Source organism: Dermochelys coriacea, chromosome 2, assembly GCF_009764565.3.
Source record: "Dermochelys coriacea isolate rDerCor1 chromosome 2, rDerCor1.pri.v4, whole genome shotgun sequence".
NCBI lineage: Eukaryota > Metazoa > Chordata > Testudines > Dermochelyidae > Dermochelys > Dermochelys coriacea.
The window spans coordinates 88,083,194-88,107,823 of record NC_050069.1 but is presented as its reverse complement, the minus strand read 5'-3'; the positions used below and the strand labels follow the sequence as shown (position 1 = coordinate 88,107,823).

The following is a 24,630-nucleotide window of genomic DNA, read 5'->3' as shown; positions in this document are numbered from 1 at the left end:
ATTCTAGTAGATTGGTGAGGCATGATTTCCCTTTACAAAAAACATGTTGACTCTTCCCCAACAAATATTATGGGGAAAAATTATGTTCACCTATGTGTCTGACAATTTTGTTTTTTACTATAGTTTCAACCAGTTTGCCCCGTACTGAAGTCAGGCTTACTGGCCTGTAATTGCCGGGATCACCTCTGGAGCCCTTTTAAAAATAGGCTCCACATTAGCTATCCTCCAGTCATTTTGGTACAGAAGCTGATTTAAATGATAGGTTACAGACTACAGTTAGTAGTTCTGCAATTTCACATTTGTATTCCTTCAAAACTCTTGGATGAATACCATCTGATACTGGTGACTTATTACTGTTTAGATTATCCGTTTTTTCCAAAATTTCCTCTAAGGACATTTCAATCTGGGACAGTTCCTCAGATTTGTCACCTAAAAAGAATGGCTCAGATTTCGGAATATCCCTCACATCCTCAGCTGTGAAGACCAATGCAAAGAATTCATTTACTTTTTCCGCAATGGCCTTATCGTCCTTGAGTGCTCCTTTAGCATCTCGATTGTCCAGTGGCCCCACTGGTTGTTTAACAGGCTTCCTGCTTCTGATATACTTAAAAAAAATTGCTATTACTTTTTGAGTCTTTGGCTAGCTGTTCTTCACATTCTTTTTTGGCCTTCCTAAATATATTTTTACATTTCATTTGCCGGAGTTTATGCTCCTTTCTATTTTCCTAACTAGGATTGAACTTCCATTTTTTATAGGATGCCCTTTTTGACTCTTGCTGCTTCTTTTACTTTGTTTGGCGACAGTGGCACTTTTTTGGTTCTCTTACTATGTTTTTTAATTTGGGGTATACATTTAAGTTGAGTCTCTATTATGGTGTCTTTAAAAGTTTCCATGCAGCTTGCAGGGATTTCACTTTTGGCACTGTAACTTTTAATTTTTGTTTAACTAACTTCCTCATTTTTGTGTAGTTCCCCGTTCTGAAATTAAATGCTAAGTGTTGGGCTGCTGTGATGTTTTCCCCTGCACAGGGATGTTGCATTTAATTTTATTATGGTCACTATTGCCAAGCGACCTATCTCTTGGACCAGATCCTGTGCTCCACTTAGGACTAAATCAAGAATTGCCTCTCCCCTTTTGGATTCCAGGACTAGCTGCTCCAAGAAGCACCCATTTAAGGTGTCAAGAAACGTTGTCTCTGAATGGCTCTGAACACAAGTTACAGCTGTAAAGATGATCAGCCCCAACATAGGCACAAAGATGTTACTGCCCAGAGGTGATATGTACCCAGTCAATACGGGGATAGTTGAAATCCCCCATTATTATTGATTTTTTTTAATTGTAATAGCCTCTCTAATCTCCCTGAGCATTTCATCATCACTATCATAATCCTGGTCAGGTGGTCTGTAATATATCCCCACTGCTATATTCTTATTATTAGAGCATGGAATTACTATCTGTAGAGATTCTATGATACTGTTTGGTTCATTTAAGATTTAAGAACCATGAAGTGAATAATCTGTTTTAAGGGGAGGTGAGGTTTTTGCCTGCTTAACACTGGGTGAAACCTAATAACAGTGTCCTGCCGTGGCAAACCCACTTAATTTCTCAGGAGACTTAAAATCCGGAGAGGGGGTAGGGAGAACATTCAGAAAACTCTAATAAAATTAAGTTGGAAAATTTTGGGCCTTGATCCTCCCAGTTGATCTCTGTGGGCAGACCCCGGAACCCATATGAAGCTCTACTTATTTTAGTGGGACTCCATATTGGTGCAAGGGTCCACCCATGCAGATCACCTAGCAGGATCAAGGCCTTAGAGAGTTTCTTCTGATTGACTAATGCTCCTACTGTCTAAGTCCTTATGTGCCTGTGGAGAATTTCTAATTCTCTAATGTACATAATGATGGACTGGTCATTTGCCTATGAGTGCTGAGGTATGATAAGTATATATGAACAACCGCAGGTATGTAGAGTGTTGGTCTTCTTAACACTTTTCAGTACAGTGTGTTAGCCTGAAGGGTGAGTAGCCCTGTAGCAATCCACCTCCCCATGTGTGAGTAGAATTTTTTTTATTAAATGGGTTCTCTTGTCTATACTCGAGCTAAGTAAAAGTGAAGTCTGAAGAGCTGATGCCTGAAGCACATTCAGTTTTGTAAAACATTAAATGAAGCTTTTAAGTGATCAATGGTGCATGTGCCCCCCTGCAAATAAGGCATTTCACAGCAACCGTTGAGGCAATGGCTTGGGACTGATGATCCCCCTCCCTGCAAGAAACTGATGAGGCAGTAACTTGAGCTCTTTTCAGAAACTCTTCTGTACCCACTGAGGTCTTTATAGAGAGCTCACTGCAGCCTTCATCAATCATAAAGCTGGAGATATTGGCTGATGCATAGCGATGAAAGTAGGATAAATGAACACTTGGCTCTTTAGTTCTTCAGAAAGGTCAAAATCTCAAGGAAATTTAAACCTGAATATTCAAAAATGCTAGTCTACAGAGAACCATAATATGCCATTTCTGTGGCTCTTCTACTCTTCTTAATGGCTTGATGAAATATATCATTTTTTATTTTTTTTGGTATTCACAGTAATCATAGCAGTTCAGCTGTAATTTCCTCTGTATGCATTTTTGTTATGTACATGTAGTAACAGAAACCAGCAATGGATGAAGTCAGCAGTTTTGACTAGTCCCATTCCCCTCCCCCTCAACCATTTCCTGATCACTTTCTGTATCCTATATTCTTGGTTCCTTCTCCTCCCCCTCATAACATCTGTTTTCTTGCTCAATCCCCCATTGTTTTTCTACAGACTCTATTATTTTACTATCTCACAGCACCTTATTGAGATCACAGTACAAGATGTGGATTAAAGCTGCTCAATAATAGGCAGTTTTATGGAACATCATTATAAACAACAGGAGTTTTTTTCCACCAAATGCATCCGATGAAGTGAGCTGTAGCTCACGAAGCTTATGCTCTAATAAATTTGTTAGTCTCTAAGGTGCCACAAGTACTCCTTTTCTTTTTAGGAGTTTTTCAGGTTTTTCAAATGAACTTTGATATTTGTACACTGAATGAAATAACCGTAAAAGCTTTGTTATAATCTGTGCAGTTTTCAACAGTTAAATTAAATTCAGAACCTTCTGGAATACTTACATTTGCCAGCTTTGGTGTGTAGATTTCTTTTAAACTGGAATGCTAAATGAAACTGCAGCATTTGCGAGTAGGCAGGGGAATGATGCAATACATTTTATGAAGTGGTGGGAAAAACTCAGGGACAGATTCTCTGCTATGGGTGAGATCTGTTTGCTACAGCAGAATGGGAGGTGTCGGAGAGCTGGTTAGGGCTCCCTGTTTGTCCTTCAGCCTTTCTGAGCCTGGAGGCTATTCTAATCTTTGCCAACTGGTAATGATCTCAAGGGGATTATTCATTAACTGGGGAATAGCTATTGCATGCTGTGCTCTGGCCACGCCCTATTTTATTTCCATGTCCTGGAGCCTAGGCACTGTGGCAGTGTAGGATGCTACTGTTCTGGTTCTGCTCCTGCTGAGAACTGTTTCTCATTAGAGAATCCCCTACAGAGCCAATGCAGTAGTTTCCAACTGCTTCCTGCCGTTTACTGACTTTTTAAAAAATGTATGCATTTGGCAATGTGATCTTAGACACTCCATAATGCACAGCATGCTAGTGACTTAAATTCAAACACAAGAATCAATAGGCAGCAGGAGAGTAGGCAGCCTATGTGGAAAAACCAAGCACTGAGTCGTTGATGTGCACCAGGGAGATCATAACACAAAGTGGCAATGGTACTTCCAACCCATTTATCAGAAGGGAGATAAGAGATTTTTTTAAACCCTGCCCCTCTAGGGCCTTAATGGAGATGATGATGAGGGTGGGGTAGACAGGTGCAGCTTGAGCCAGTATAGTCCCAAACACCCACCATAAGTTCTTATCTACTTAATGTGTGCAAAACCAGTAATCAGCCCTAAGTCCTTCACATACATGAACACAACATTCACACAAGTTAAGGCAATAAAAAAGGAATACACTACTACTTCTTCGAGTGCTTGCTCATGTCCATTCCAGATTAGGTGTTTTGTGCTTGCCACATACACTGATCGCAGAAGTTTTTGCATCAGCAGTATCCGTAGGGAACCAGTTCTGGCGCCCTCTGGAGTGGCGCCCGCATGGTGCAGTATAAGGGGACCACTGGCTTCCCTCACCCTCAGTTCCTTCTTGCCACCAGTGATGGTGCTGGAACATCTGCTGCTTCAGCTAGCATTGTGTGGTTCTCTGTTCTTGTGAACTTTGAAAACGTATAATACAGTTGTATATAGTCGGTAGTTTCTTACTTACCCATAGCAGTAGTTCTCAAACTCTTTTAGTCAGTCCTGAACAGGACTTACCAGGGGACAGGGCATGCCCCGGTCCCCAGACTTTAAGCCCTGTGATCGCTGCAAATGACCTATGCCCATCAGCAATCCATAGCAGCTGCCTAAGGTGCTTAGGCGAAGAACACATAAGTGAAAAGTGCATATCTGCAAGTCCTTTAAGCCTAGGACAAAGGAGTGCAATATCTGTCTGAAAGCGCTCCTAATGGAGTTGGCACTTACTCCGGAACCGGAGCAGTGGTCCAACTCTGCACCGAGCGCAGTACTCCGCCAGCGCCATCCCTACATGGCCATCAGTTTCCCTACATGGCTCCAGTCAAGAAGCCGAAAAAGACTGTGGGGGGGATAATCTCTTACCTGTAAAGGGAAAGGAGAGGGCTGGGGACGAGCCAGCTCAACGCCCCCTTTAGGGGAAGTCAGGCTCGAGCTCAAGTCAAGCGCATCCTATACTTCACCTGCAACTCCAGATAGTGGTGCAGGCCCCGGACAGCTTCAGGTGCTGTTGATGCCTGAAGCCCTTCAAGCAGCTCAGGAGATCCTGATGCTCCTGGTGCCACCCACACCGGCTCCAGCAGTATCCTGGTCTCTGGGAAAACCCGCGTTGGGATCTCTGTGTGTGTCCCTGCCTCAGCAGCACCATTCCACAATGAGCGGGACGTCCCGCCATTGCTCAGCCACCTGAAGCCATCACGCCTCAGGGCTAGAAAGGCAGGCCCAGCGGAGCCCTCTTCAGTCTCTGCACAGGGGGCACCGATCGAGGGACTCGAGATCTACCTTGCTGGTAGATAGGTGCAGACCCTCAGAGGCATGCGCCATGTGCCAAGAACTCCCAGTCCAGCCCCGACCATCTCTAAGGGCCCGGTACTAATCATGGGACTGTCTGAGGATCAGAGACCACAGATCACAGGGCCGTCATTGCCTGTTTCCAAGAAGTAGATCGCCCTACTTAGGAAGATCCTCCTGGCAACCAGCCCTTGGTAGCTCCCGGTTCTGTTCGACGTCCCGGTCCCGGTCGAGTAGCATGAGGCATGGATCGCCGAGTGTCCAACGCAGATCCGCCAAACGTCATCGGTCCTGAGATCCGGACCAAGATTCCAGTCTTGCTCAGATGGGTCGGATTTGGGACGCAGTGACCGGCACCAGTTGGACAAGAGCCACCACTCTGCCTGATCCTGGTTGCCCGGTACCGACTGCTCTGTTTATACCTCCAGCACGGAGCAAGGTTCCCTAAGTGTGGGACAAGCCCCCGTACTGACAGTGCCGATTACATTATCGGCACCGAAACCTGTCCCAGGGCCCCAAGCACAGTAGCCTGCGTCATGGTACCCATGGAACCCCTTCCCAGGCTGTCCGGTAAGCGTCGGGAGCTTCAGAGAGGCCAGTGGCCTCGGTATGCCATCTCCCTCCCGTGCTCGAGGCTCCAATGGTAGGAAGTGGAGGTTCCCGTGGCACTGGCATCGTTCTCGTCATCGCAGACAAGGCTATCATGGGGCTCCCTCACCCACTTCCTCAGGATGACGCCAAAGTGCACCAGGAACTGTTGAAGAGGGTTGCTTCCAACCTGAGACTTCAGGTAGAGGAATTGGAAGAGCTCTCGGACTCTCTGTTCGATGCCCTCCGGTCTTCGGCTTCTGCCTGGGTGATTCTACCCCTTCATGAAGAAGTTTCTAAAATCACTAATGCCCTGTAGCAGACCCCCTCTTCCCTGGCCCCTATCTCTAACAGGGCTGGACGCAAGTATTTTATGCCAACCAAGGGGCATGGGTACTTATACTCCCACCCTGCCCCCAACTCCCGTGTGGTCAAGGCGGTTAACCACAAGGAGAGGCAAGGACAAGTAGGGGCCCCCCCAAAAATAAAATCTTGAAAAGGCTGGATCTCTTTGGATGTAAGATTTATTCATCTTCCAGCCTTCAGCTGAGAGTGGCCGACCACCAACCCCTTCTTGGCCAACATGACTTTGTGGCAAGCCATGGCCAAGTTCAAAGGGTCGCTCTCCGAGGCTTCCAAGAAGGAGTTCTGAGCGATCCTCAATGAGGTCATGACTGCAGCCAGGGCGGCCCTCTAGGCGGCATCAGATGCCGCTGATGCTGCTGCCCGCACCATGGCTTCTGCTATCTCCATGCGGCGAGCCTCCTGGTTGCTTCTCTCTGGGTTGTTCTCTGAGGCCCAGCAGTCAATGTAGGACTTGCCCTTCAATGGCCGAGCCCTATTTGCAGAGCAAATGGACAGCAAGTTGCATGGCTTCAGGGATTCCCGCACCACCCTGAAAACCCTGGCTCTCTATGTCCCAGGTCCAGTGCATAAGCGGTTCAAACCGCAGCAGCCTCAGGCCAGGGGAGCCAGCCTCAGCAGGACCAGCCCCCCAAATGAGCCAAGGGCTACAAGTGCCATCTGAGCCACCTGGCTCCACCCCCTGCCCAGTCGGGTTCGATCCATACCAAGCAAAGCAGGGCCAAATGGTCATTTGAGGGTGCGCCCGCGTGTGACCTACCAGACTATTCCCTGGATCCATCTGTCCCAGTGTTCTCCAACCGCCTTTCTCTTTTCCTCCCTGCTTGGGCCGCTATAACCTCGGACCATTGGGTCCTCATTACAATGGGCCAGGGTTATATCCTCCATTTCCCCCCCACGTTCCCACCCGCCTTCCCTGTCCCTCTTCAGGGACCCCTCTCACGTGACTCTCGCACAGGAAGTAAAAGGGTTGCTACAGCTGGGTGCAGTTGAAGAAGTTCATTTTGAGTACAAAACAAGGGGTTCTATTCCTGGTACTTTTAATCCCAAAGGCCAAGGGCAATCTGTGGCCCATCCTGGACCTGCGAGATCTCAACAAGTACCTAAAGAAGCTAAAGTTCCGCATGGTTTCCCTGGCTTCTATTATCTCCTCCCTGGATCCGGGAGACTGGTATGCCGCCCTCGATGTGAAGAACGCACACTTCCACATAGTGATCTTTCAAGGACACAGATGCTTCCTCCAGTTTACGGTGCGGCCCCACCGCTACCAGTTTGTGGTCCTCACATTCAGCCTAGTGACAGCACCAAGAATGTTTGTTTACCAAGTGCATGATGGTGGTAGCAGCTTACTTCGGGTGCCAGGTTATCCAGTTCTACTTGTACCACTAGCTTTGATGAACAGAGTATTTTGAAGTTTTGTGGCTTGCATGTATAGGGTGAAAAAAGATCTATGTTTTATAACTGGAAGGCAGTGTCTGAGACTCTTAATGACCGTGTGAATAAGGAAGGTATAATAGGATTTTTTCAGTCTGGAGAAGGAGTGTGGTAGAGTGAGAGTGGGCATTGCCTCACAGTAGAATGATGAACAGGGGACAGAGTAGTTTCTGAACTAGTACTCCTGGGGGAATTCTGAGCCACTGTGCAAGCGCAGAATTTATGTCCCCCACAGATTTCTTTGCTTCTCTGCAGAAAAATAACTTTCTCACTGGGAAGCAAGGGGAAGCCGCAAGAGTGGTCATGCAACCCTCTCCAGCAGTATGTTTTGGGTGCCCAGGGCAGCCAGCAAAGACGTAAATCCCAGTGGTGCAGGGGGTGGGACTAGGGAAGACCCGGCTCCCTACCCTGCGCCAGGCTCAGCTGCTAGTCCTGGCTGGGTTGGGAAGGACAGGACTTCCTCTTCCCCTGCACGGCATCCGGGGCTGGGTCAGACCCACCCCTATATTTCTCCCACAGCTGCAGGAAGCTCTGCAAACTTCCCTTTCCTCGCTTCCTGCACCCATTGCTCCTCAGCTGCAGGGGGACGTATCCCTGTACAGGGAGCTGCTCCCCCATCTGCCCAACTTCCGTGCATCCAGAACCCCTCATATCCTCCTGCCAATCCTCATCTCCCCACACTCAGAGCCCCCCTCAATGAGCCCCACTCCCCTTGCACTGGACCACCCCGACAAGCCACCCACACCCAGATCCCCACCCCACTGAGCCCCACTCAGCCACTCCTGGATTTCCCCCTCCCCACTGAGCCACATTCCCCCAGTATCTGGACACCCCCCACCGATTCCTCCATACCCAGACCCTCCTGCTGAGCCCCAACAACCTTCACCTGGACCCCCTTCAGTGTCCCATTATCATTGCACCCAGAACCCCCCCAACAAGCACCTGTGCATCCAGACCCCCCACTGAGCCGCCCTCACCCAGATTGCCCCACACAGAACCCTCTCAATCCAAACCTGGATCCCCCCACACTGAGCCGCTTTGTACCTGAATACTGCCTTGCCGACCCTGCCTGCCCTCTCCTGGTGCACCTGGCATCGAGGGGGGTGTTTCTGGGGTAGGCCCAGTCCTTGTGCTGTGTCAGGGTTGGGTGTAGCCTCACCACTGAGTCCGTGTCTGGGGTGAGAGGAGCTGCGCAGTGATCTCCCACCTCTATGCGGAGAGTGGCCTGTGCTCCCCAATGCCATGCTGGAGCCTCCACATTTATTTGGCAAATAAAATGTGCAGAATTTTTAATTTGTTGGCACAGAATGCCCTCAGGAGTATGAACAGTATATGGAGACTGCGGTGATAGGCTGTTTTGTTTAATCATAACACGTATTGGAGAGGGGGAGGGTAGAGTCTCTGGTCTGCACATGGAAGGTAAGAGATAAGTTGTTGGTGTCTCTACCTAACAATGATTAGATAAACTGGAGGATAGTTATAGGCCATATGTGATGTGGGGAGTGGTTTGCAAGATTGAAGCCCATATTGAATATGTATGTATTTGCAGGCTAAAGTGGAGAGGTATATGAGGATTTCTAGTCTATAGATTGAGGCTGTAGAGCATACAGAGGACAGAATTATGATTATTTTTAGCGTATGCTGTGTGGCATTTCACTTGTGTATATTTAGTTAAAATATTTTACCTGTGAGTGTACATTTAATATATTACCTTCCCTTTATTGTTCATCTTGATACTTTCAAATGTTTAGACTTTTGTTTTTTAAATGTAATATTACTTGGTATATATGGTATTTTTTAACTTCAGTGTGAAGTAGTCCTCTTTAATTAAAGTGCACAGTCTTTGCTACATTCTTCAAAACAGTAAAGGCCTGTATATAATTCAGTAAACATATTGACTTCAACTGGAGCAGCCTTTGCCTATTCAATGGCAATAGCATTTTTATTAGGGGTGAGAATTTAATTTTTGGACTCTTTGGGTTCAGAATTTTTAGGCAAAATTGTATTAGATACATAGATTCATAGTTGGGTATCGAATCATGTCACACAATTTGTATCAAACAGTGACTTGTTTATTTAAAAATTGACTTGACTTTACTTCTGATTAACCATTTCATGAAGTGGTTTTAAACAATTCATGTTTAGGAGGAAGAACATGACCCCAGGCTTGTACTAAATATGGGAAAATTTCAAATCACTTCAAATGCAGTGTCTCTTTGTCTTAAATATTACTGCCTCAGATTTGTTTCCCCAGTACTATGACTTAATGAGTTCAGATCCATGTTTTTGGCACCAAAACCTATTGATTAGCTAGAAGGGAGTAGTAAAGTGAAGATAAGAAGTTATTTCAGCCAATTGCATTATGTTTGACAATCCACAAGTGTGGTTTATGTGTACATTCCTCTTGCTATGTACAAACAAAAGTGAAATAATTTAAATTATCTTTGCTTTTTTTAACATTCCTATTCTATTTCTTCTTAAAAAAAAAGTTTCTATGTTTGTCATGAAGGTCACGGAAGTCACGGAATCCATGACTTTCTGTGACTTCTGCAGTAGCCCGTGCAAATAGCCCAGGAGCCACCTGAGGAGCTTGGGCAGCCCCTGGGCCAGCCACACCAGCTGCTGCTGGGGCAGTTTTGGGCCTGCCCCCAGCAGCAGGAGTTTGGGTGTGGGAGGCTGGGGGTTGGGGTGTGGGACGGTGCTTACCTGAGGGGGCTCCCCGGAAGGGCAACAGGAACTCCCCTCCCTCAGCTCCTTGCTCCACGTGCTGTCTCCACCTGCAGGCACCACCTCCGCAGCTCCCGTTGGCCTCAGTTCCCAGCCAATGGGAACTGCAGAACCAGGGCTTGGGACAAAAGCCATTCAAAAATTGCACACACAGAGCTCTGCATGTACAAATTTGAAAATTTGGTCTTCAGTGTATAGAAGATGTCGACCAACAAACAAATACTTATCAAATTATATTTTCAAATACCTTACAAAACATTTTCATTTAAACAATGGAACCTTAGTAAATGATCTGGAAAAAAATAAAGCTGTTAAATGGACAAAAAACAAACAGAGATAAAACTTATTGTACTAGCAATCATCATTAGTTTAATCTAGGAATTGATAGTGGACTTGTATACCAAATTAATATGCAGCTTTATGTTCTGTGGAATTGCTTGTAATTGGAAAGTAACTATGGTTACCAGGTTAAAGAAATTATGACTTGGTGGTGAACAGAATAGATTGCAAGAGCCTGATTTTTTTTTAAATAGCTTAAAATCAAGATATAGATCTATAAGACAGTGATGGCTAAGAAAGTGCAAATATTGAAGATAATGTTAGATTTATTCATTGTGCCACTTGTAGTTAATGTTAACTGTTCTTTCAAATCCTTGTTTGATGTAGAATGGTTGTGACGGTGTTTAACTGGGTTTGGTTCCTCTATGGTATGAGGCTCTTTTAATGTGAAATATATTCTTGCTAATATTTCATGTTGATTTATTACTGAATCAAAATAAGCTCAAAAACACACTTCATATTGAGGCCCCTTCTTGTTTCCATTTAAAAAAAAACGCACAAAGTTTAGAGGTCTTGGGATAAAATAATAAAGTTTTGGGTTTTTTTAATATTCAGGCATATAGAGGGGAATGATGAAAGTATAATTGAATCATATCCATGTGAGGCTGAATAAATATAGGGCCAAATTCTGCTTACTCATTCAAGTAAAACCTCATTGAAGGCAGTGGGACTGCGGGAAGTGCGTTTAAAAAGTTCATACTGATTTTGGAGAGATTGTGGGTTTCAGAGAGATTCCTTTGACTTAAAATTTGAAATAGTGCTAGAATCAATAATAGCTCTAGAACCAGAATGAATTTTTATGTGTATCCACTGAACCTGTGTAGTATAACCCTCTACTCTCTAGTTCAGGTCACTGAGCAGAATTTGGCTCATAGTAACACCTTCATTAAAAGCTAACCATGTCTCACAGCTACGTTAATTTTCATGCAATATCTCTCTATATCTTAATATTAACACTAAAGATACTGGGTAAAATTTTCAAAAGTGCCAAAGCCCCATTTTCAAAGCGACTTGGAACTAAGGACCCAGTATCCCATTGACTTGAAGTGAGACTAAGGACACTTAAATTGGGAAATCAATGGGACTTAGTCTCCTGTGTCATTTACATGCTTTAGAAAATTTTACTCATTGGCTTTCACACGCTCTATCAATTTATTATATCTGATTATTATTGTATTAATGTACTTTTGCTACAATATGTTCATTAAATGACAATACAGAGTGAAACTTTATGGATGCGCAAACCTCCTTAAAATTCGTAAATGTAATTAGTCTAGTCCTCTGCATCAAGAGATGCTTTTCCAAGAAACCAGACAGAGTGGGCCACAAGTGAATATGATCCACTGTACACTACATTTTCAGGGCCAGAAACAATGAGACAAAAACTTAGTGATTGTCTTTCTCCATTTTCATATGCAATTGAAAAAGAGAAAATAGCAACAGCTACAAGAATAATATTGAGTAGGTCTGGCCATCTTGTTTTACAGAATAATCAACCATGACTACAGAATCGGGATCAGACTCTGAATCCAAGGATCAAGACCAAGACCAGCAAGAAGCCCCTGCCCAGCAAGGGACAGCTGGGGCACAACCTCAAAACCAGCAGCAGCAGCAGCTCAGTGAGGAACATCAGAACGCGATAGACCAGTTCTCTGCTGTGGCAGCACACAGTACGCCTGTGAAAAAAGAGCAGGCAAGTGAACTATTTCTAGGTTTGGTGAACATGGTTGATTAACTTCTATCTTGTTAACTAACGGCTAGGAGGAACCTGTAGTTTTGTCAAAACAATTTTTTTTCTGAATTAAAAAGTTTCGTTTTGCGACTTTTGCTATATTGATCGACTGGTCCTTAGGGCTTAAAAATATTTTAGTTCAGTCAAGCAATATCTTTTGGAATTAATGTCAGCTCCTGTCTGATGCACTTAATATCAGAGTCCAATGTATCCTTAAAGGGAGGAGAAAACCCTTCAGTCTTTCACTGCATCAGATCACACTAATATTTTTTTTTAGAAACTGAAAGAACTCATAGAGTTTATTTTCACACTGACACCTGCTGAAAACTGATGCTTTTTTGATGTGTGACCCATGTAAAAACTCTGAGGTCTCTTAAACCACTATAGTTCTAAAACAACTACACTGTAATTACTTTTAAGTGGTGTTGTTTTAGCTATGAGGAGTTATTAAATGGTTATTCTTTTTTGTTCATCTATACATTTATTGTAGTGAAAAATTTATCACGTCAAAATTTTATCTCGCCTCTTTTAGTCAGTAGGTCAGGAGTGCCAATAATTAGCTTTAGCAGATAAGAAACCCTCCATTAGCTTCGGGTGTCTGGAAATCACAGCTCTAAGTATCCTAGGGTTAATGACCCTTGTCTAATCTCATTCATCTTTGAAGTATAGAATAGAAATCAGTTTAAACCTTTTAATACTCCTGTATGAAACCTTTTAACAAGTTCAGGTCATTGCCTTTGAAGTGAGGACATGTTATTTTTTAACTGGACAAACTATTTATAAGTTGAGAACATATATTTAAAGCATTCTTAGTGACCTATGACTGCTCCTGTGCAGGTTGTGTAATTTGTGGATTTGAGGATATCTCATCTGGTTTTTAAATGTGTGCCCACAGTGTTGCATCCAAATTTACTTTGAGAGCAAAATTGTAGGCACAAGTAATTTCTGGTGCAACTGATAGCATTTTGATGTCTGGTTGGCCTGGTATATTTGCATAGTTGAACACCCAAATTCTGTCATTTGTGCTAGCAAATGAATGTGGTGAAAAATTTGATTATGTGGTTATAAATCTGTTGCCTTATGGCAGAGTTACCACTCGTTCACTATTTGCTATTCATTTTCTCCTTCAAACTTATGCACCAATTTTTGCCATCTTGGTCTCAACTTCCCCTATGAGACTGGAGGGATAACATGTTCTCACAAATTACTACATTTTCTAGTTTCACAGTAGCAGCCGTGTTAGTCTGTATCTGCAAAAAGAAAAGGCATCCTTGTGGCACCTTAGAGATTAACAAATAAATAAAAACAAATAAATTTCTTAATCTCTACGGTGCCACAAGTACTCCTTTTAATTCTCTGGGTAGTTCAAGGTTATTAAAGAGCTGGATTTCTCAGTAGATTGGTAAAGAAATATGGAACCTTTTGCCTCTAGGTCACCAGTTTGACTTCAGAAGTCATGACTGTGAGATGGCTGTATAACCTATTTGAAATAATGTTAGTAGAATATTTCCTAGTGGACAAGTCACAGAAAATGCCATTAAAATTGTCATTAATCAGCACTATTGTTGGCTGTTTCAGCAAAGAAGGCAAAAACTATTGTGCAATGGGCTTTATTTTCTTCTCATCCCCTGCCCACAGTTCCTCTGTCTCAGAAGTGAGAGAGACAGTCAGAGAGAGGAAGTTTGTACTGTCGTTATTATCAGTTCTGTGAGAGAATCCCTGGGACAGGATATATTTCATTGCCCAATTACAATGGCTTTCCTTACTGTCATTACAACCACAAGAAAAATTTTGTTTTGTTTCCTTTTTTTTTTTTTAAAGGAAGAAAAATACTGTGTTTTTTTTACCTTGATGCCAAGCCCCCCTCTGGAATCTACTCCAAAAATGAACGCTCTTTCTATCCAATACAATAATTTAATCCTCCCATCTTTCTGCCTTACCCCAAGGTGACGTAGTGAGAAGAAAATCCACATGCTGGGCTCTGAACACTAATCATCTACCTAAATCTAAGACATGCAGATTTTCGGCAAATTTATTAGTATTTCATGCCTGATAGAGGCTGGACAGCATCAAAGACCACTGTTGCTAGATTCTGTAACTCTGAAGTGTCTATCAAAAGGGATTCCAGTTTCAGAGGGATTGAAAGCATGTTGCATCAGAGCAACATCTATTCAAGGATGGAAAAGTCATAGGCCTAGTGTGTCAAGTAATATATATTCGCCTCGGCCTTGACAAAGGCTGAGGCGTGTGTGTATATGTGTACACACACACATACACACACACACACACACACACACACACACACACACACACACACACACACACACACACACACACACACACACACACACACACACCCTTTCTTGTTTTTTTAGAGCACTGAAACGTGAACTGGCACTCCTCTCCAGATGCAGCTTTCTGCATGAAAGATTTCCATTATATAGTGTTCCTAAAAATACACGTGCAATCAGTTGCAATAAAATTTGTGTTCCTTTTTACTGGGCTTGATCCTGAATTATGAGTTAGTTTTAAAAAAGTAGGGGTGGAACAGAAGAAATTATTCTGGTTTTACTTGGCCGGTTATCAAGGGCTTTTTCTCAGACATAACAAGAAATAACCAGTCTCTGCTGAAATTCATTAAAAATGTTAAGCTTTTTTTATATCACAGTCTAACAGTGATAATATGGAGGTGTCAACATACTCATATAACTGTGCTAAAGGAGCTGCAGTAATATACAAGAGTTGCACACCGTTCAGGTACCCCGATTTGATTTACATAAGACAAATTGTTAGGCCCTTTATAGTTAGTTTTTCCACTGTGAAGTGGAAGGCCAAGCAAGCTGTTCTTTGTATTTGCTTAAAGCTGAGATGGTCATACTGTTTATAAACCTGTATTAAATCCCAAATCCCAGTGATCTACCATTCTGGTTTTTGACACTTACCCTCCATTATTTTTGAGGGAAGATAATTCTCTAATCCTCTAGACTACTGTGTAAATCTCAACTTGTGGGTCTTGAATGTTTTTTGCCATTTTGCCCAACTCAAGCTAAAAAGATAACTTCCTCAAACTGCACATCCCGAATGGCCCTGTGGAGTCCCCTGACTTGTACTGACCCCTGACTCGCTTCCTGTCCTCACAATGTTCTTGCCATCAGATGAGGTCCTTTTAATTATCCATTTCTTGTCCAGTTTGTGAATACTGGCCCAAATCTGTCACTTCAGGGGCTCCACCACCCCAGCTATGACAATTCTCCCACTCTGATGACCTCTCTAGTTAATCCAGTTTTCCATCACACACACCCATAAATCCAGGCATCTTGAAAGTAACCAATAAATGGATCTGTTTGGGGAATTTTCCATCAGAATGATTTTTCAATGGACAGTGTAGTTTCCACAAAAATCAACATTTTCTGTGGGAATATCTTGATTTTGCTAATATATTCTTGATTTTTTTTTTTAATCAGGAAAAATGAAATGAAATTTCATTTTGGTTGGTTCAACCTAAATTGGAATACTTTATTTCTCAAACTGCCTTGACATTTTTAATATAGGTTTCAGAGTAGCAGCCGTGTTAGTCTGTATTCGCAAAAGAAAAGGAGTACTTGTGGCACCTTAGAGACTAACAAATTTATTAGAGCATAAGCTTTCATGAGCTACATAAAGCTTATGCTCTAATAAATTTGTTAGTCTCTAAGGTGCCACAAGTACTCCTTATTTTTAATATAGAATCAGTTCAGTAAAACATTAAATTGCATTTCCTTATCAGTGCATTGCTTTATGGGAGTTGTAGTTCAGGGCCTTTCTCTCCCATAATGCAATGCAGATTGCCCTCTGACCAAGCTATGTGTGATGCATAATGGGAGTTGCATGACTGTGGGTGCATGGTGCGAGATGTAGTCCAACCAGGTCCCCAGGGAAAGTGAGGGCTTCCGGTTTCTGAACTGCAGCTCCCATAAAGTAATGTGCCACAATGGGAAAATGCAGTTTTATTTTGAAATGACTCAAAACAAAATATGTTGGGCAATTTCAACAACCAAACTAGAACAGATTTTGAGAATGTTGAAAAGCTTTTTGTGTTTAAATTTCTGAATCAACATTTTTTTTCAGAATTTTCATTCTACAAACATTTTTGCAACTTCAACTTTGGTCCCAATTTGGGATTAAAAACAAATGTTGGAATTTCTCCTGGTATGAAAATTCCAATCCCTTGCGGCTCCACCAGTACAACATTCCTCCAATGCACCAGAAAAGGAGAGAAAGTCAGCCCCAATCTTCCGAGGAAGGGAAATATTTTTTCATTCTCAAGTATGTTGTTCAGCTCTACCTGGTGCAGGCAGCAGAGACTTCAACCAAAAGAGGTCCCTGTAAAGCAGCACCAACAAAATATTGAACTCAAAGAGAATCACACCAATATCTTGACTGAGGGACAGAAAAAACTTTATAGTTGGCCTCCTCTGTTGCTATAAATGGTCCACAACCCATGTAGCTGGGCCCTTTAATATACCCAATCCAGTACACCACTTAAGGCCAAAAAGTCATGTGATGATATGATGACTGGCCCTTCACTATATGCCATTTAGGAGGACCTTGGGCATGGAGAAGAGGCAGAAGCAGCTCCTACAGGCTCCTTGAGATGGTGGGGCTTGGGAAAACAGAGCAGGGTGGCCTGGCAATGAAGAGGAAGTCTCTGTTCTTTGAAGAAAATCTGTTCAGCTTTGTTTGAGTTAAGCAAGTACGAAAAATGTACTTGAAAAACTGTCCAAAGTATTTTTGCTGTCTCATTTTAAAAGGGATTTGTTTAAAAACTTGTAGCTTGATATGTACATTGTTTTCAATAAGGAAATTAGAACTGATTTTGAAGCATGTGGTGCACCCTGTACTTCGTGTGCCGTAATGAAATAAGCACTTCAGACATTCATACAGATCCATAAGCACGGCAATTGCATGTTCAATGACCACCGGCAATGTGACTATTCACATGTTTTATTTGAATTTCCTGCTTATGAGGGCTCCTTCAGCTACATGATACTGTAACTCAAATCTTTCAGACCAACTGCAGTTCATGATCTCTCTCCCACACTTTCTTCATCTCCTGGTTCTCACAAAAACGTGACTCTCCCTCTGACTCCTCCTTTATTACTCTGTGTGGCTGCCATATATCAGTATCCCAGGGCTGTGCGTCTTCTCTTAGATGCTTCTCTTTTCCTTGACAGCTCTCCCAGTCTTCCACTATTATTTTTAATCTTCTGTGTTGATGACCCTCTCACTGCAGAGAATAGCACTGAACTCCTGCTGACTTCACAACGACTGGAAAAAAATGTTACTACTTCTTCACATGTGTTTTGGAATTTCCAAACTTTGTTCCCTTCTGAACTAATCTATTTAGTAAATCTACCAAGTTCTTGGAGGGTGAAAGACTTCTTGAACAGATCCCAATTGTACCAGACTAATATCCAGAGGATTTCTGGGATTTGACACTGTTCTCTCTCAGCTTCTAAAGCCAACAAGCTGAAATGAAACCAATGAAAATGAAATGGGGATATATCAAACTAAACACCAGCTACCCGCCCACCCCTGAAAGATTCAGAAGTAAAACAGTTGAGTACAAAACCCCTTATTTATTCACTGACTCTGAATCCCAGAACTGGCAGTAAATTGCTTGAACAATGCCCAAATTATATAATCAGAAGACAGCCCTGCTGCTTTCAGCTATTCTGTCTGTATCACTGATGCTGTAACTGCAAAAATTATGTTCCAGCAACAGCCCAGAAGCAACTTTTGTTCTATTAGATGTTGATGGCATGGCAGGCCGTGGCATTGAAATTCTCCAAAAATACAGCGTAAATGGGCAATGAGGAGAATGTGGCTGGGAGAGAATGCACCTATCCATGCAAATTTAAAAATAAACTAGTGAATGCAGTTGCTTCTCAGTGGTTGCTTTTGCCCTAGATAACAGCACCAACAGAATGTCAAGTTTCTTTAAGAGGAGGAGACTTAATTCACTTTGAAATCATCTCAATGCATGGACATGTCATCACGGTTTTGGGGCCCTCTCTAATAGTTCCTGGCATGTTTTTGTGCTCTGTGCAAATTATAGAAAATCCTTTGTGGTTCTAACCTTGGACAAATTTCATTTAGTTTCATTTGGGTCTACTTGATTTGTCCAGCAAAATAATACCAATGCCACCTCTTGTATGCATATGTACAGAAATTAATGTCTGTTGTAGGATGCAGTGAAACAAATCAACGACCCATAAGGAGGCGGTCTGGGAGTTCTTTCAGACTGAAGATGCCTCTTACTCGTAAAACAGCAATCTCTTCTGCTTTTGTTATCATTGATCTTTCCTTTTGAGCAACTTACCTGCCTTCTTAAGGGATGTTCATTCCCTTCCCCGCCGAAGCTTTCCTTCATCTACACACCATGGGCACTGTGAACATTAATTGTTCTACGAGGCCCTAATCCCATGGCATACTAAATGCTGTCAACCCCCATTAGCTGTAGGGGGAGTTGAAGTTCTTTGCCCTACATGACTGAAAGAGAAAGTGCTCAACTAATACATGGCTGAACTAAAACAGGAGACCTAGCTGACATAGCAGGGATTGTTTTCCCATTGTCATCCCTTATCACCCCTAGCATGTTTTATTGCTGTTAAGAGGATGTGCTGGATTTTGAAAGAAGCTTCTCTGTTCCTTTTTATATATTTCTAGGCTGACTCTCCTTCTTGCATTTTGCTCCAAGATGAGGGCCAGACTGTGACCCTTACTGTGCTCCCACACAGGGGAGCAAGAGGCATAAGGCACTGCCTTACTTCCATGGGGAGACCAGTCTCTGCATATGGGCAAGGTGTGAATTAGCAGATAGGGACGTGGTAATGTAGTACACCAGCCAGTGTACGTAAACGGGCACAGGAGGAGAAATAATGTGAGCCAGATACAGGGCTGGTCCCTGTCAGTTCCTGCCTGGAGGAAGGGGGGGACCCAGGACCAGATTGTGACTGTCATCACAATCTGGTTCCTCGTCTGCTCCTCGGACAGCACTGCTATGCTCTGCCCTTTGCCCTGGGGCTGTAGCAAAACCACAACTGAGCACTATATTTGCAGGTTTAGATCACTTGGCATGTATCCGTCTCCCCTTCAAACAGAATAAAGAAGGAAAACTAATGTTTGGGAGACCTTTTTCAGGCGATTCCTCAGAGAAAGATCCCTACATTTAGGTGGAATATTGTGGTGATACAGTGTGTGCTGTACAGTCTTGTGCACTACCAGTGTGATGCAGGACTCTTTTTTGGTCTGAAAGCAGATTAAAGCGTTTGGACAGATTTGATCTTGTCTCATGAAGGCTTGTTGTGCTGAAGGAAAACGGACTCAGAGGATTAAATTCTGATGAATTTCAGTGCTGCTGGCTGCTGATTATATTGAATTTGTTCAGAGCCAAATCAGACGTATTTTTTCATGGTATTGAGATGACTAAAAGATTAATATTTTATACTTTAGCTTAGGTATTACGATGCTTTTGTTGTCGAAATTTTGTCTGGAGGCTAGCTGGTTATAGAGGTAACCATTATTGGAATGGAGCTACAACTGGTGTAATGCTTTTTACTATTAAAGGTGGATATATGAAGGTTAGAGTGGCTCTGACAATCTCTTCCAGCGGAAAGGACCACAATCAATATTGCATCATAACAGCTTTATAGATGTCTCAAATGCTGACCAGGGATAAGCCAAAAATAACACTACCGCGTGGGTTTTTGTCTTTCAAAGTGGCAGTTACAGGAAGTCACACAGTTGTTTTATTGACTAAAGCAGGCTTTCCCAAACAATGAAGATGAAGTTCTTGTTTTTACGCTGCAGCTGGGTAACTGTTAGTGGTGAATAGTCTCTCCATACGATGAAAGCCAGTTGTGCGTTTTGATTCCAAATGGCTGCATTGTCCAGCCACTATTTTAATCTGAAATTGAAACTCAGTCTTCCCATTTGCTCTTCACAGGTCACTGACAGAGAACGGGAGTTTGCTGCTGCTGCTGCAAAGCAGCTGGAATACCAGCAGTTTGAAGACGACAAACTCTCTCAAAAATCATCATCTAGCAAACTCTCCAGATCTCCTCTAAAGATTGTTAAAAAGCCTAAAAACATGCAGTGCAAAGTGACACTCCTGGATGGCTCTGAATATGGATGTGAAGTGGAGGTAAATTGTTATTTCCTCTATTTTGCTTTATTTGTTGTTATCTGTATATCCTAATTAATTCTATTGTGGAGAAAAATTCTTCTACTAAAAAGCCAAGTAGACTTGTGGGGCAAGATTTGCAGAAATGAGAGCCTCCCAAACCCATATTTTGGCATCTAAATAAATAGTCTGGTTTTTCACAAGTGCCAAATGCCAAGCAGCTCCCAATGTCTTTTCTAGGTGATTGAGGACTGAACTCAGATTTAATCCACAGAGCTGGTATATGAGCACTCCGGGGAAGGAGCATGGGATTCTAGATGCATGTGACTGTCTGTGACACTCAGCGTGGACCACTGACAGTGCAACTCATTAAAGAAAGGGAGCCTCAGATCTCCAAGGGCTTCCCCTTTCCCTGGTCCTGTAGTTACTCACATAGCACCTGATTGAGCTAGTGCTCTATAAACAGAGTGTAGCCAGCACGAGGCTGTTGGCCCCAAGTGTGTACTTGTCCAAGACACTAGCATTACAGTCTACACCTGTCATGTACTCAGGGTGGCTAGCCTCTTCTGCCATTCATGGTGCCATTGCTGCACTCTATTTTTAGCACACTAGCTTGATCAGAGCTAGTCCAGGTATGTCTCCTTGAGCTGGAATTTACACTTGCTGCTCAATGTGTAGACTTACCCTAACTCCCAGCATTAGAGAGCAGCTGACAGCTTTATAGCAACCTAGCTTCCCTGCATGCTCTCTTCAGGCAGGCTGCTCTTTTATATGCCATGTCAGTGCTCCCATTGCAACCCTTAGGCCTCATGCAGGAGCCATTTGCTCCCTCTACCAAGCATGGATCTTTTGGTAACTGAGGAGTGTGTGGTAGGGGAGAGAAACCACCAGGTACAGAAGAGGAAAGGGGAAATGAGACAGTAAAAGTGTGAGAGAAGGTGAAGCAGGGAAAAGGAAGAGTAGGGATAGAATAAAAATGGAAAGCATAACCTGTAAAGTATGTAAAAAAGAAAAAGTTTGATGGCAGGGGTGGGGGGAGAGAAGGCTGGGGAAAAACAGCAAAGAGAAAATGTGGGAGTGGAGAGAAGAAGGTGAGATGTGGCAACCACACAAGGGGAGGACATGAGGGGCCCTATACAGTGAAGCAGCTGTTACTCCATCACAAATTTGGGGGCTATAATCCAAAAAGGTCAGAAGCCACCACTCTAAGGTAAAAGGTTGCTGCTTCAGTTGGGGCCAAATTCTGAAGTTCTTACAGAGTTTTCGCTCAGTCTTGACTATTGATTTTGATGAGGAGCATTGCTTGAGCAAGGACTTCAGAATTTTGTTCAGTGACCATGCTTTAAAATTTGGAGCAAAGGTATTTTTGCTATGCTAAGAGCTTAGCTGTAAACAGCAGGTGTGATTTATTACATACATAGAAACTTGAAAAATATGCTGTCAAGTGCATTTTAGTTTTATCGGCTGAGTACTCTACAGCTTCTTTCTAGACTAGCAATAGGTAGCTGGTGTGATAAGCTGCTGGTACATTACCACTAATCTCAGATTGTTGCTTTACTTTGACCTCCAGACCTGTTTTTGTATCTGACAGCAAACGTGTGGGTTTCCACACACAGGTACTTGTTTTAATGGGAAGAGTTAAACTTACTGCAGTCTTAATCACTGTGGTGGAAAATCAAAGTCACTGGGTGGAGTGCAGTCAAGCAAATTTCACTAGACAGATGGAAATACTACGAATAAGACAAGTTTTGAGGCCATAAGATGCAGTAGAAAGAGAAATTTATTAAGTTACTACTTTATTTGCATAAATCAGAGTCTAAGAATGTTTTCTTCTAGGAATTTGTACTCTGTCTCTAAATATGTACTGAATGTAAGTTGAAGTGTCAAAATGCTAGCATATAGATGTCATTGTCTTATCTCCTGTCTTATTTCTCTCCCATAAGTCTGTATGATTACAAAATATACAATATAATTGCACTATGATTTATCAACTCAGATAACTAAAATATCCTTTTATTCATAATCATTATAGTCCAGAAATTATCCAACTTAAGTGGATAGCACTTCAGCCGTTACATATGCAAGGATATGCAACTGCATTCACCAAAGCAGCTGCCAGTACAGGTACTGGAAAGGCAAAATTAAATATATTTGAGAGGACCAAAGTTCTGTTGGTTTGCAGATTTGTACATGTGAATTTGTGCACATGGCAGACGACAATGTTGGCATTGCAGTCCTGTATCAGGCCTTCCTCCCAATATATTAAACAATCAGCATGTTTGTGTATTAAACTTGTGCTTTCTCAAGCCATCTGAACGTTGCTGTGCAGCACTCTAGAATGCAAGGTAGATCCTAGGGAAGTCTCATTTCTCTGTGCAAAAGGTTCCGCTTCTGGCACAACTGATCTGGCAAGGGAAGGATGACATCATGCCAAGAGGAATGATGCCTCTTTAACTGTATACACAGATCTCTTGAGAAGGGTTAGTTGGCCAGGGAGACTGAAGAAAGAAAAAAGAGAACTCCATGCCTCAGATAGAAGTAGAGGGAAAAGTTTCTGTGCAGCAGCTCTGGCTAGCAGTAGAGTTATATGGCTGATCCAAAGAGACTATAGCATAATAAGGGATACCTCACCTGTCACCTCTCCAAAAAGCCCTATCAACGTTAAGGACAGCCCCAAAAGACAGAACTTATGTTCCTGGGCAGAGTTATGCTAGTTCCATCTTGGTAAGCTGAACAGTAAGAGATCAAGGGGAAAGGCCTAAAAAGTCATGCATGGATGTGATATGAACTCCCGTAAAAAACAGAAAGAAAAGGAGTACCCGTGGCACCTTAGAGACTAACAAATTTATTAGATCATAAGCTTTCGTGAGCTACAGCTCACTTCATCGGATGCATTTGGTGGAAAAAGCAGAGGAGAGATTTATATACACACACGCACACACACACACACACACACACACACACACACACACACACACACACAGAACATGAAACAATGGGTTTATCATACACACTGTAAGGAGAGTGATCACTTAAGATAAGCCATCACCAGCAGCAGGGGGGGGAAAGGAGGAAAACCTTTCATGGTGACAAGCAAGGTAGGCTAATTCCAGCAGTTAACAAGAATATCAGAGGAACAGTGGGGGGGGGGGAGGGAGAAATACCATGGGGAAATAGTTTTACTTTGTGTAATGACTCATCCATTCCCAGTCTCTATTCAAGCCTAAGTTAATTGTATCCAGTTGCAAATTAATTCCAATTCAGCAGTCTCTCGTTGGAGTCTGTTTTTGAAGCTTTTTTGTTGAAGTATAGCCACTCTTAGGTCTGTGATCGAGTGACCAGAGAGATTGAAGTGTTCTCCAACTGGTTTTTGAATGTTATAATTCTTGACGTCTGATTTGTGTCCATTCATTCTTTTACGTAGAGACTGTCCAGTTTGGCCAATGTACATGGCAGAGGGGCATTGCTGGCACATGATGGCATATATCACATTGGTAGATGCGCAGGTGAACGAGCCTCTGATAGTGTGGCTGATGTGATTAGGCCCTATGATGGCGTCCCCTGAATAGGTATGTGGACAGAGTTGGCAACGGGCTTTGTTGCAAGGATAGGTTCCTGGGTTAGTGGTTCTGTTGTGTGGTGTGTGGTTGCTGGTGAGTATTTGCTTCAGATTGGGGGGCTGTCTGTAAGCAAGGACTGGTCTGTCTCCCAAGATCTGTGAGAGTGATGGGTCATCCTTTAGGATAGGTTGTAGATCCTTGATGATGCGTTGGAGAGGTTTTAGTTGGGGGCTGAAGGTGATGGCTAGTGGCGTTCTGTTGTTTTCTTTGTTGGGCCTGTCCTGTAGTAGGTGACTTCTGGGTACTCTTCTGGCTCTGTCAATCTGTTTCTTCACTTCAGCAGGTGGGTACTGTAGTTGTAGGAATGCATGATAGAGATCTTGTAGGTGTTTGTCTCTGTCTGAGGGGTTGGAGCAAATGCGGTTATATCGTAGCGCTTGGCTGTAGACAATGGATCGAGTGGTATGATCTGGATGAAAGCTAGAGGCATGTAGGTAGGAATAGCGGTCAGTAGGTTTCGATATAGGGTGGTGTTTATGTGACCATCGCTTATT

At 43.0% G+C, this 24,630-nt stretch overlaps 1 protein-coding gene across 50 annotated transcripts in view; it reads left to right on the top strand.

Moving 5' to 3' along the window:
* EPB41L3 (erythrocyte membrane protein band 4.1 like 3) overlaps positions 1-24,630 on the top strand; it is a 192,086-nt gene that overhangs the window by 93,742 nt on the left and 73,714 nt on the right. For 43 of the 50 annotated variants that reach the window (XM_043508061.1, XM_043508063.1, XM_038388988.2 and 40 more), the window contains exons 2-3: positions 12,108-12,313; positions 20,340-20,537. In XM_043508061.1, the coding sequence (XP_043363996.1) occupies positions 12,119-12,313; positions 20,340-20,537 (393 nt within the window). In that variant the 5' untranslated portion in view covers positions 12,108-12,118. The remainder of the gene's footprint in view (positions 1-12,107; positions 12,314-20,339; positions 20,538-24,630) is intronic. The other 7 variants (XM_043508069.1, XM_043508068.1, XM_043508070.1 and 4 more) reach the window with 1 other exon arrangement.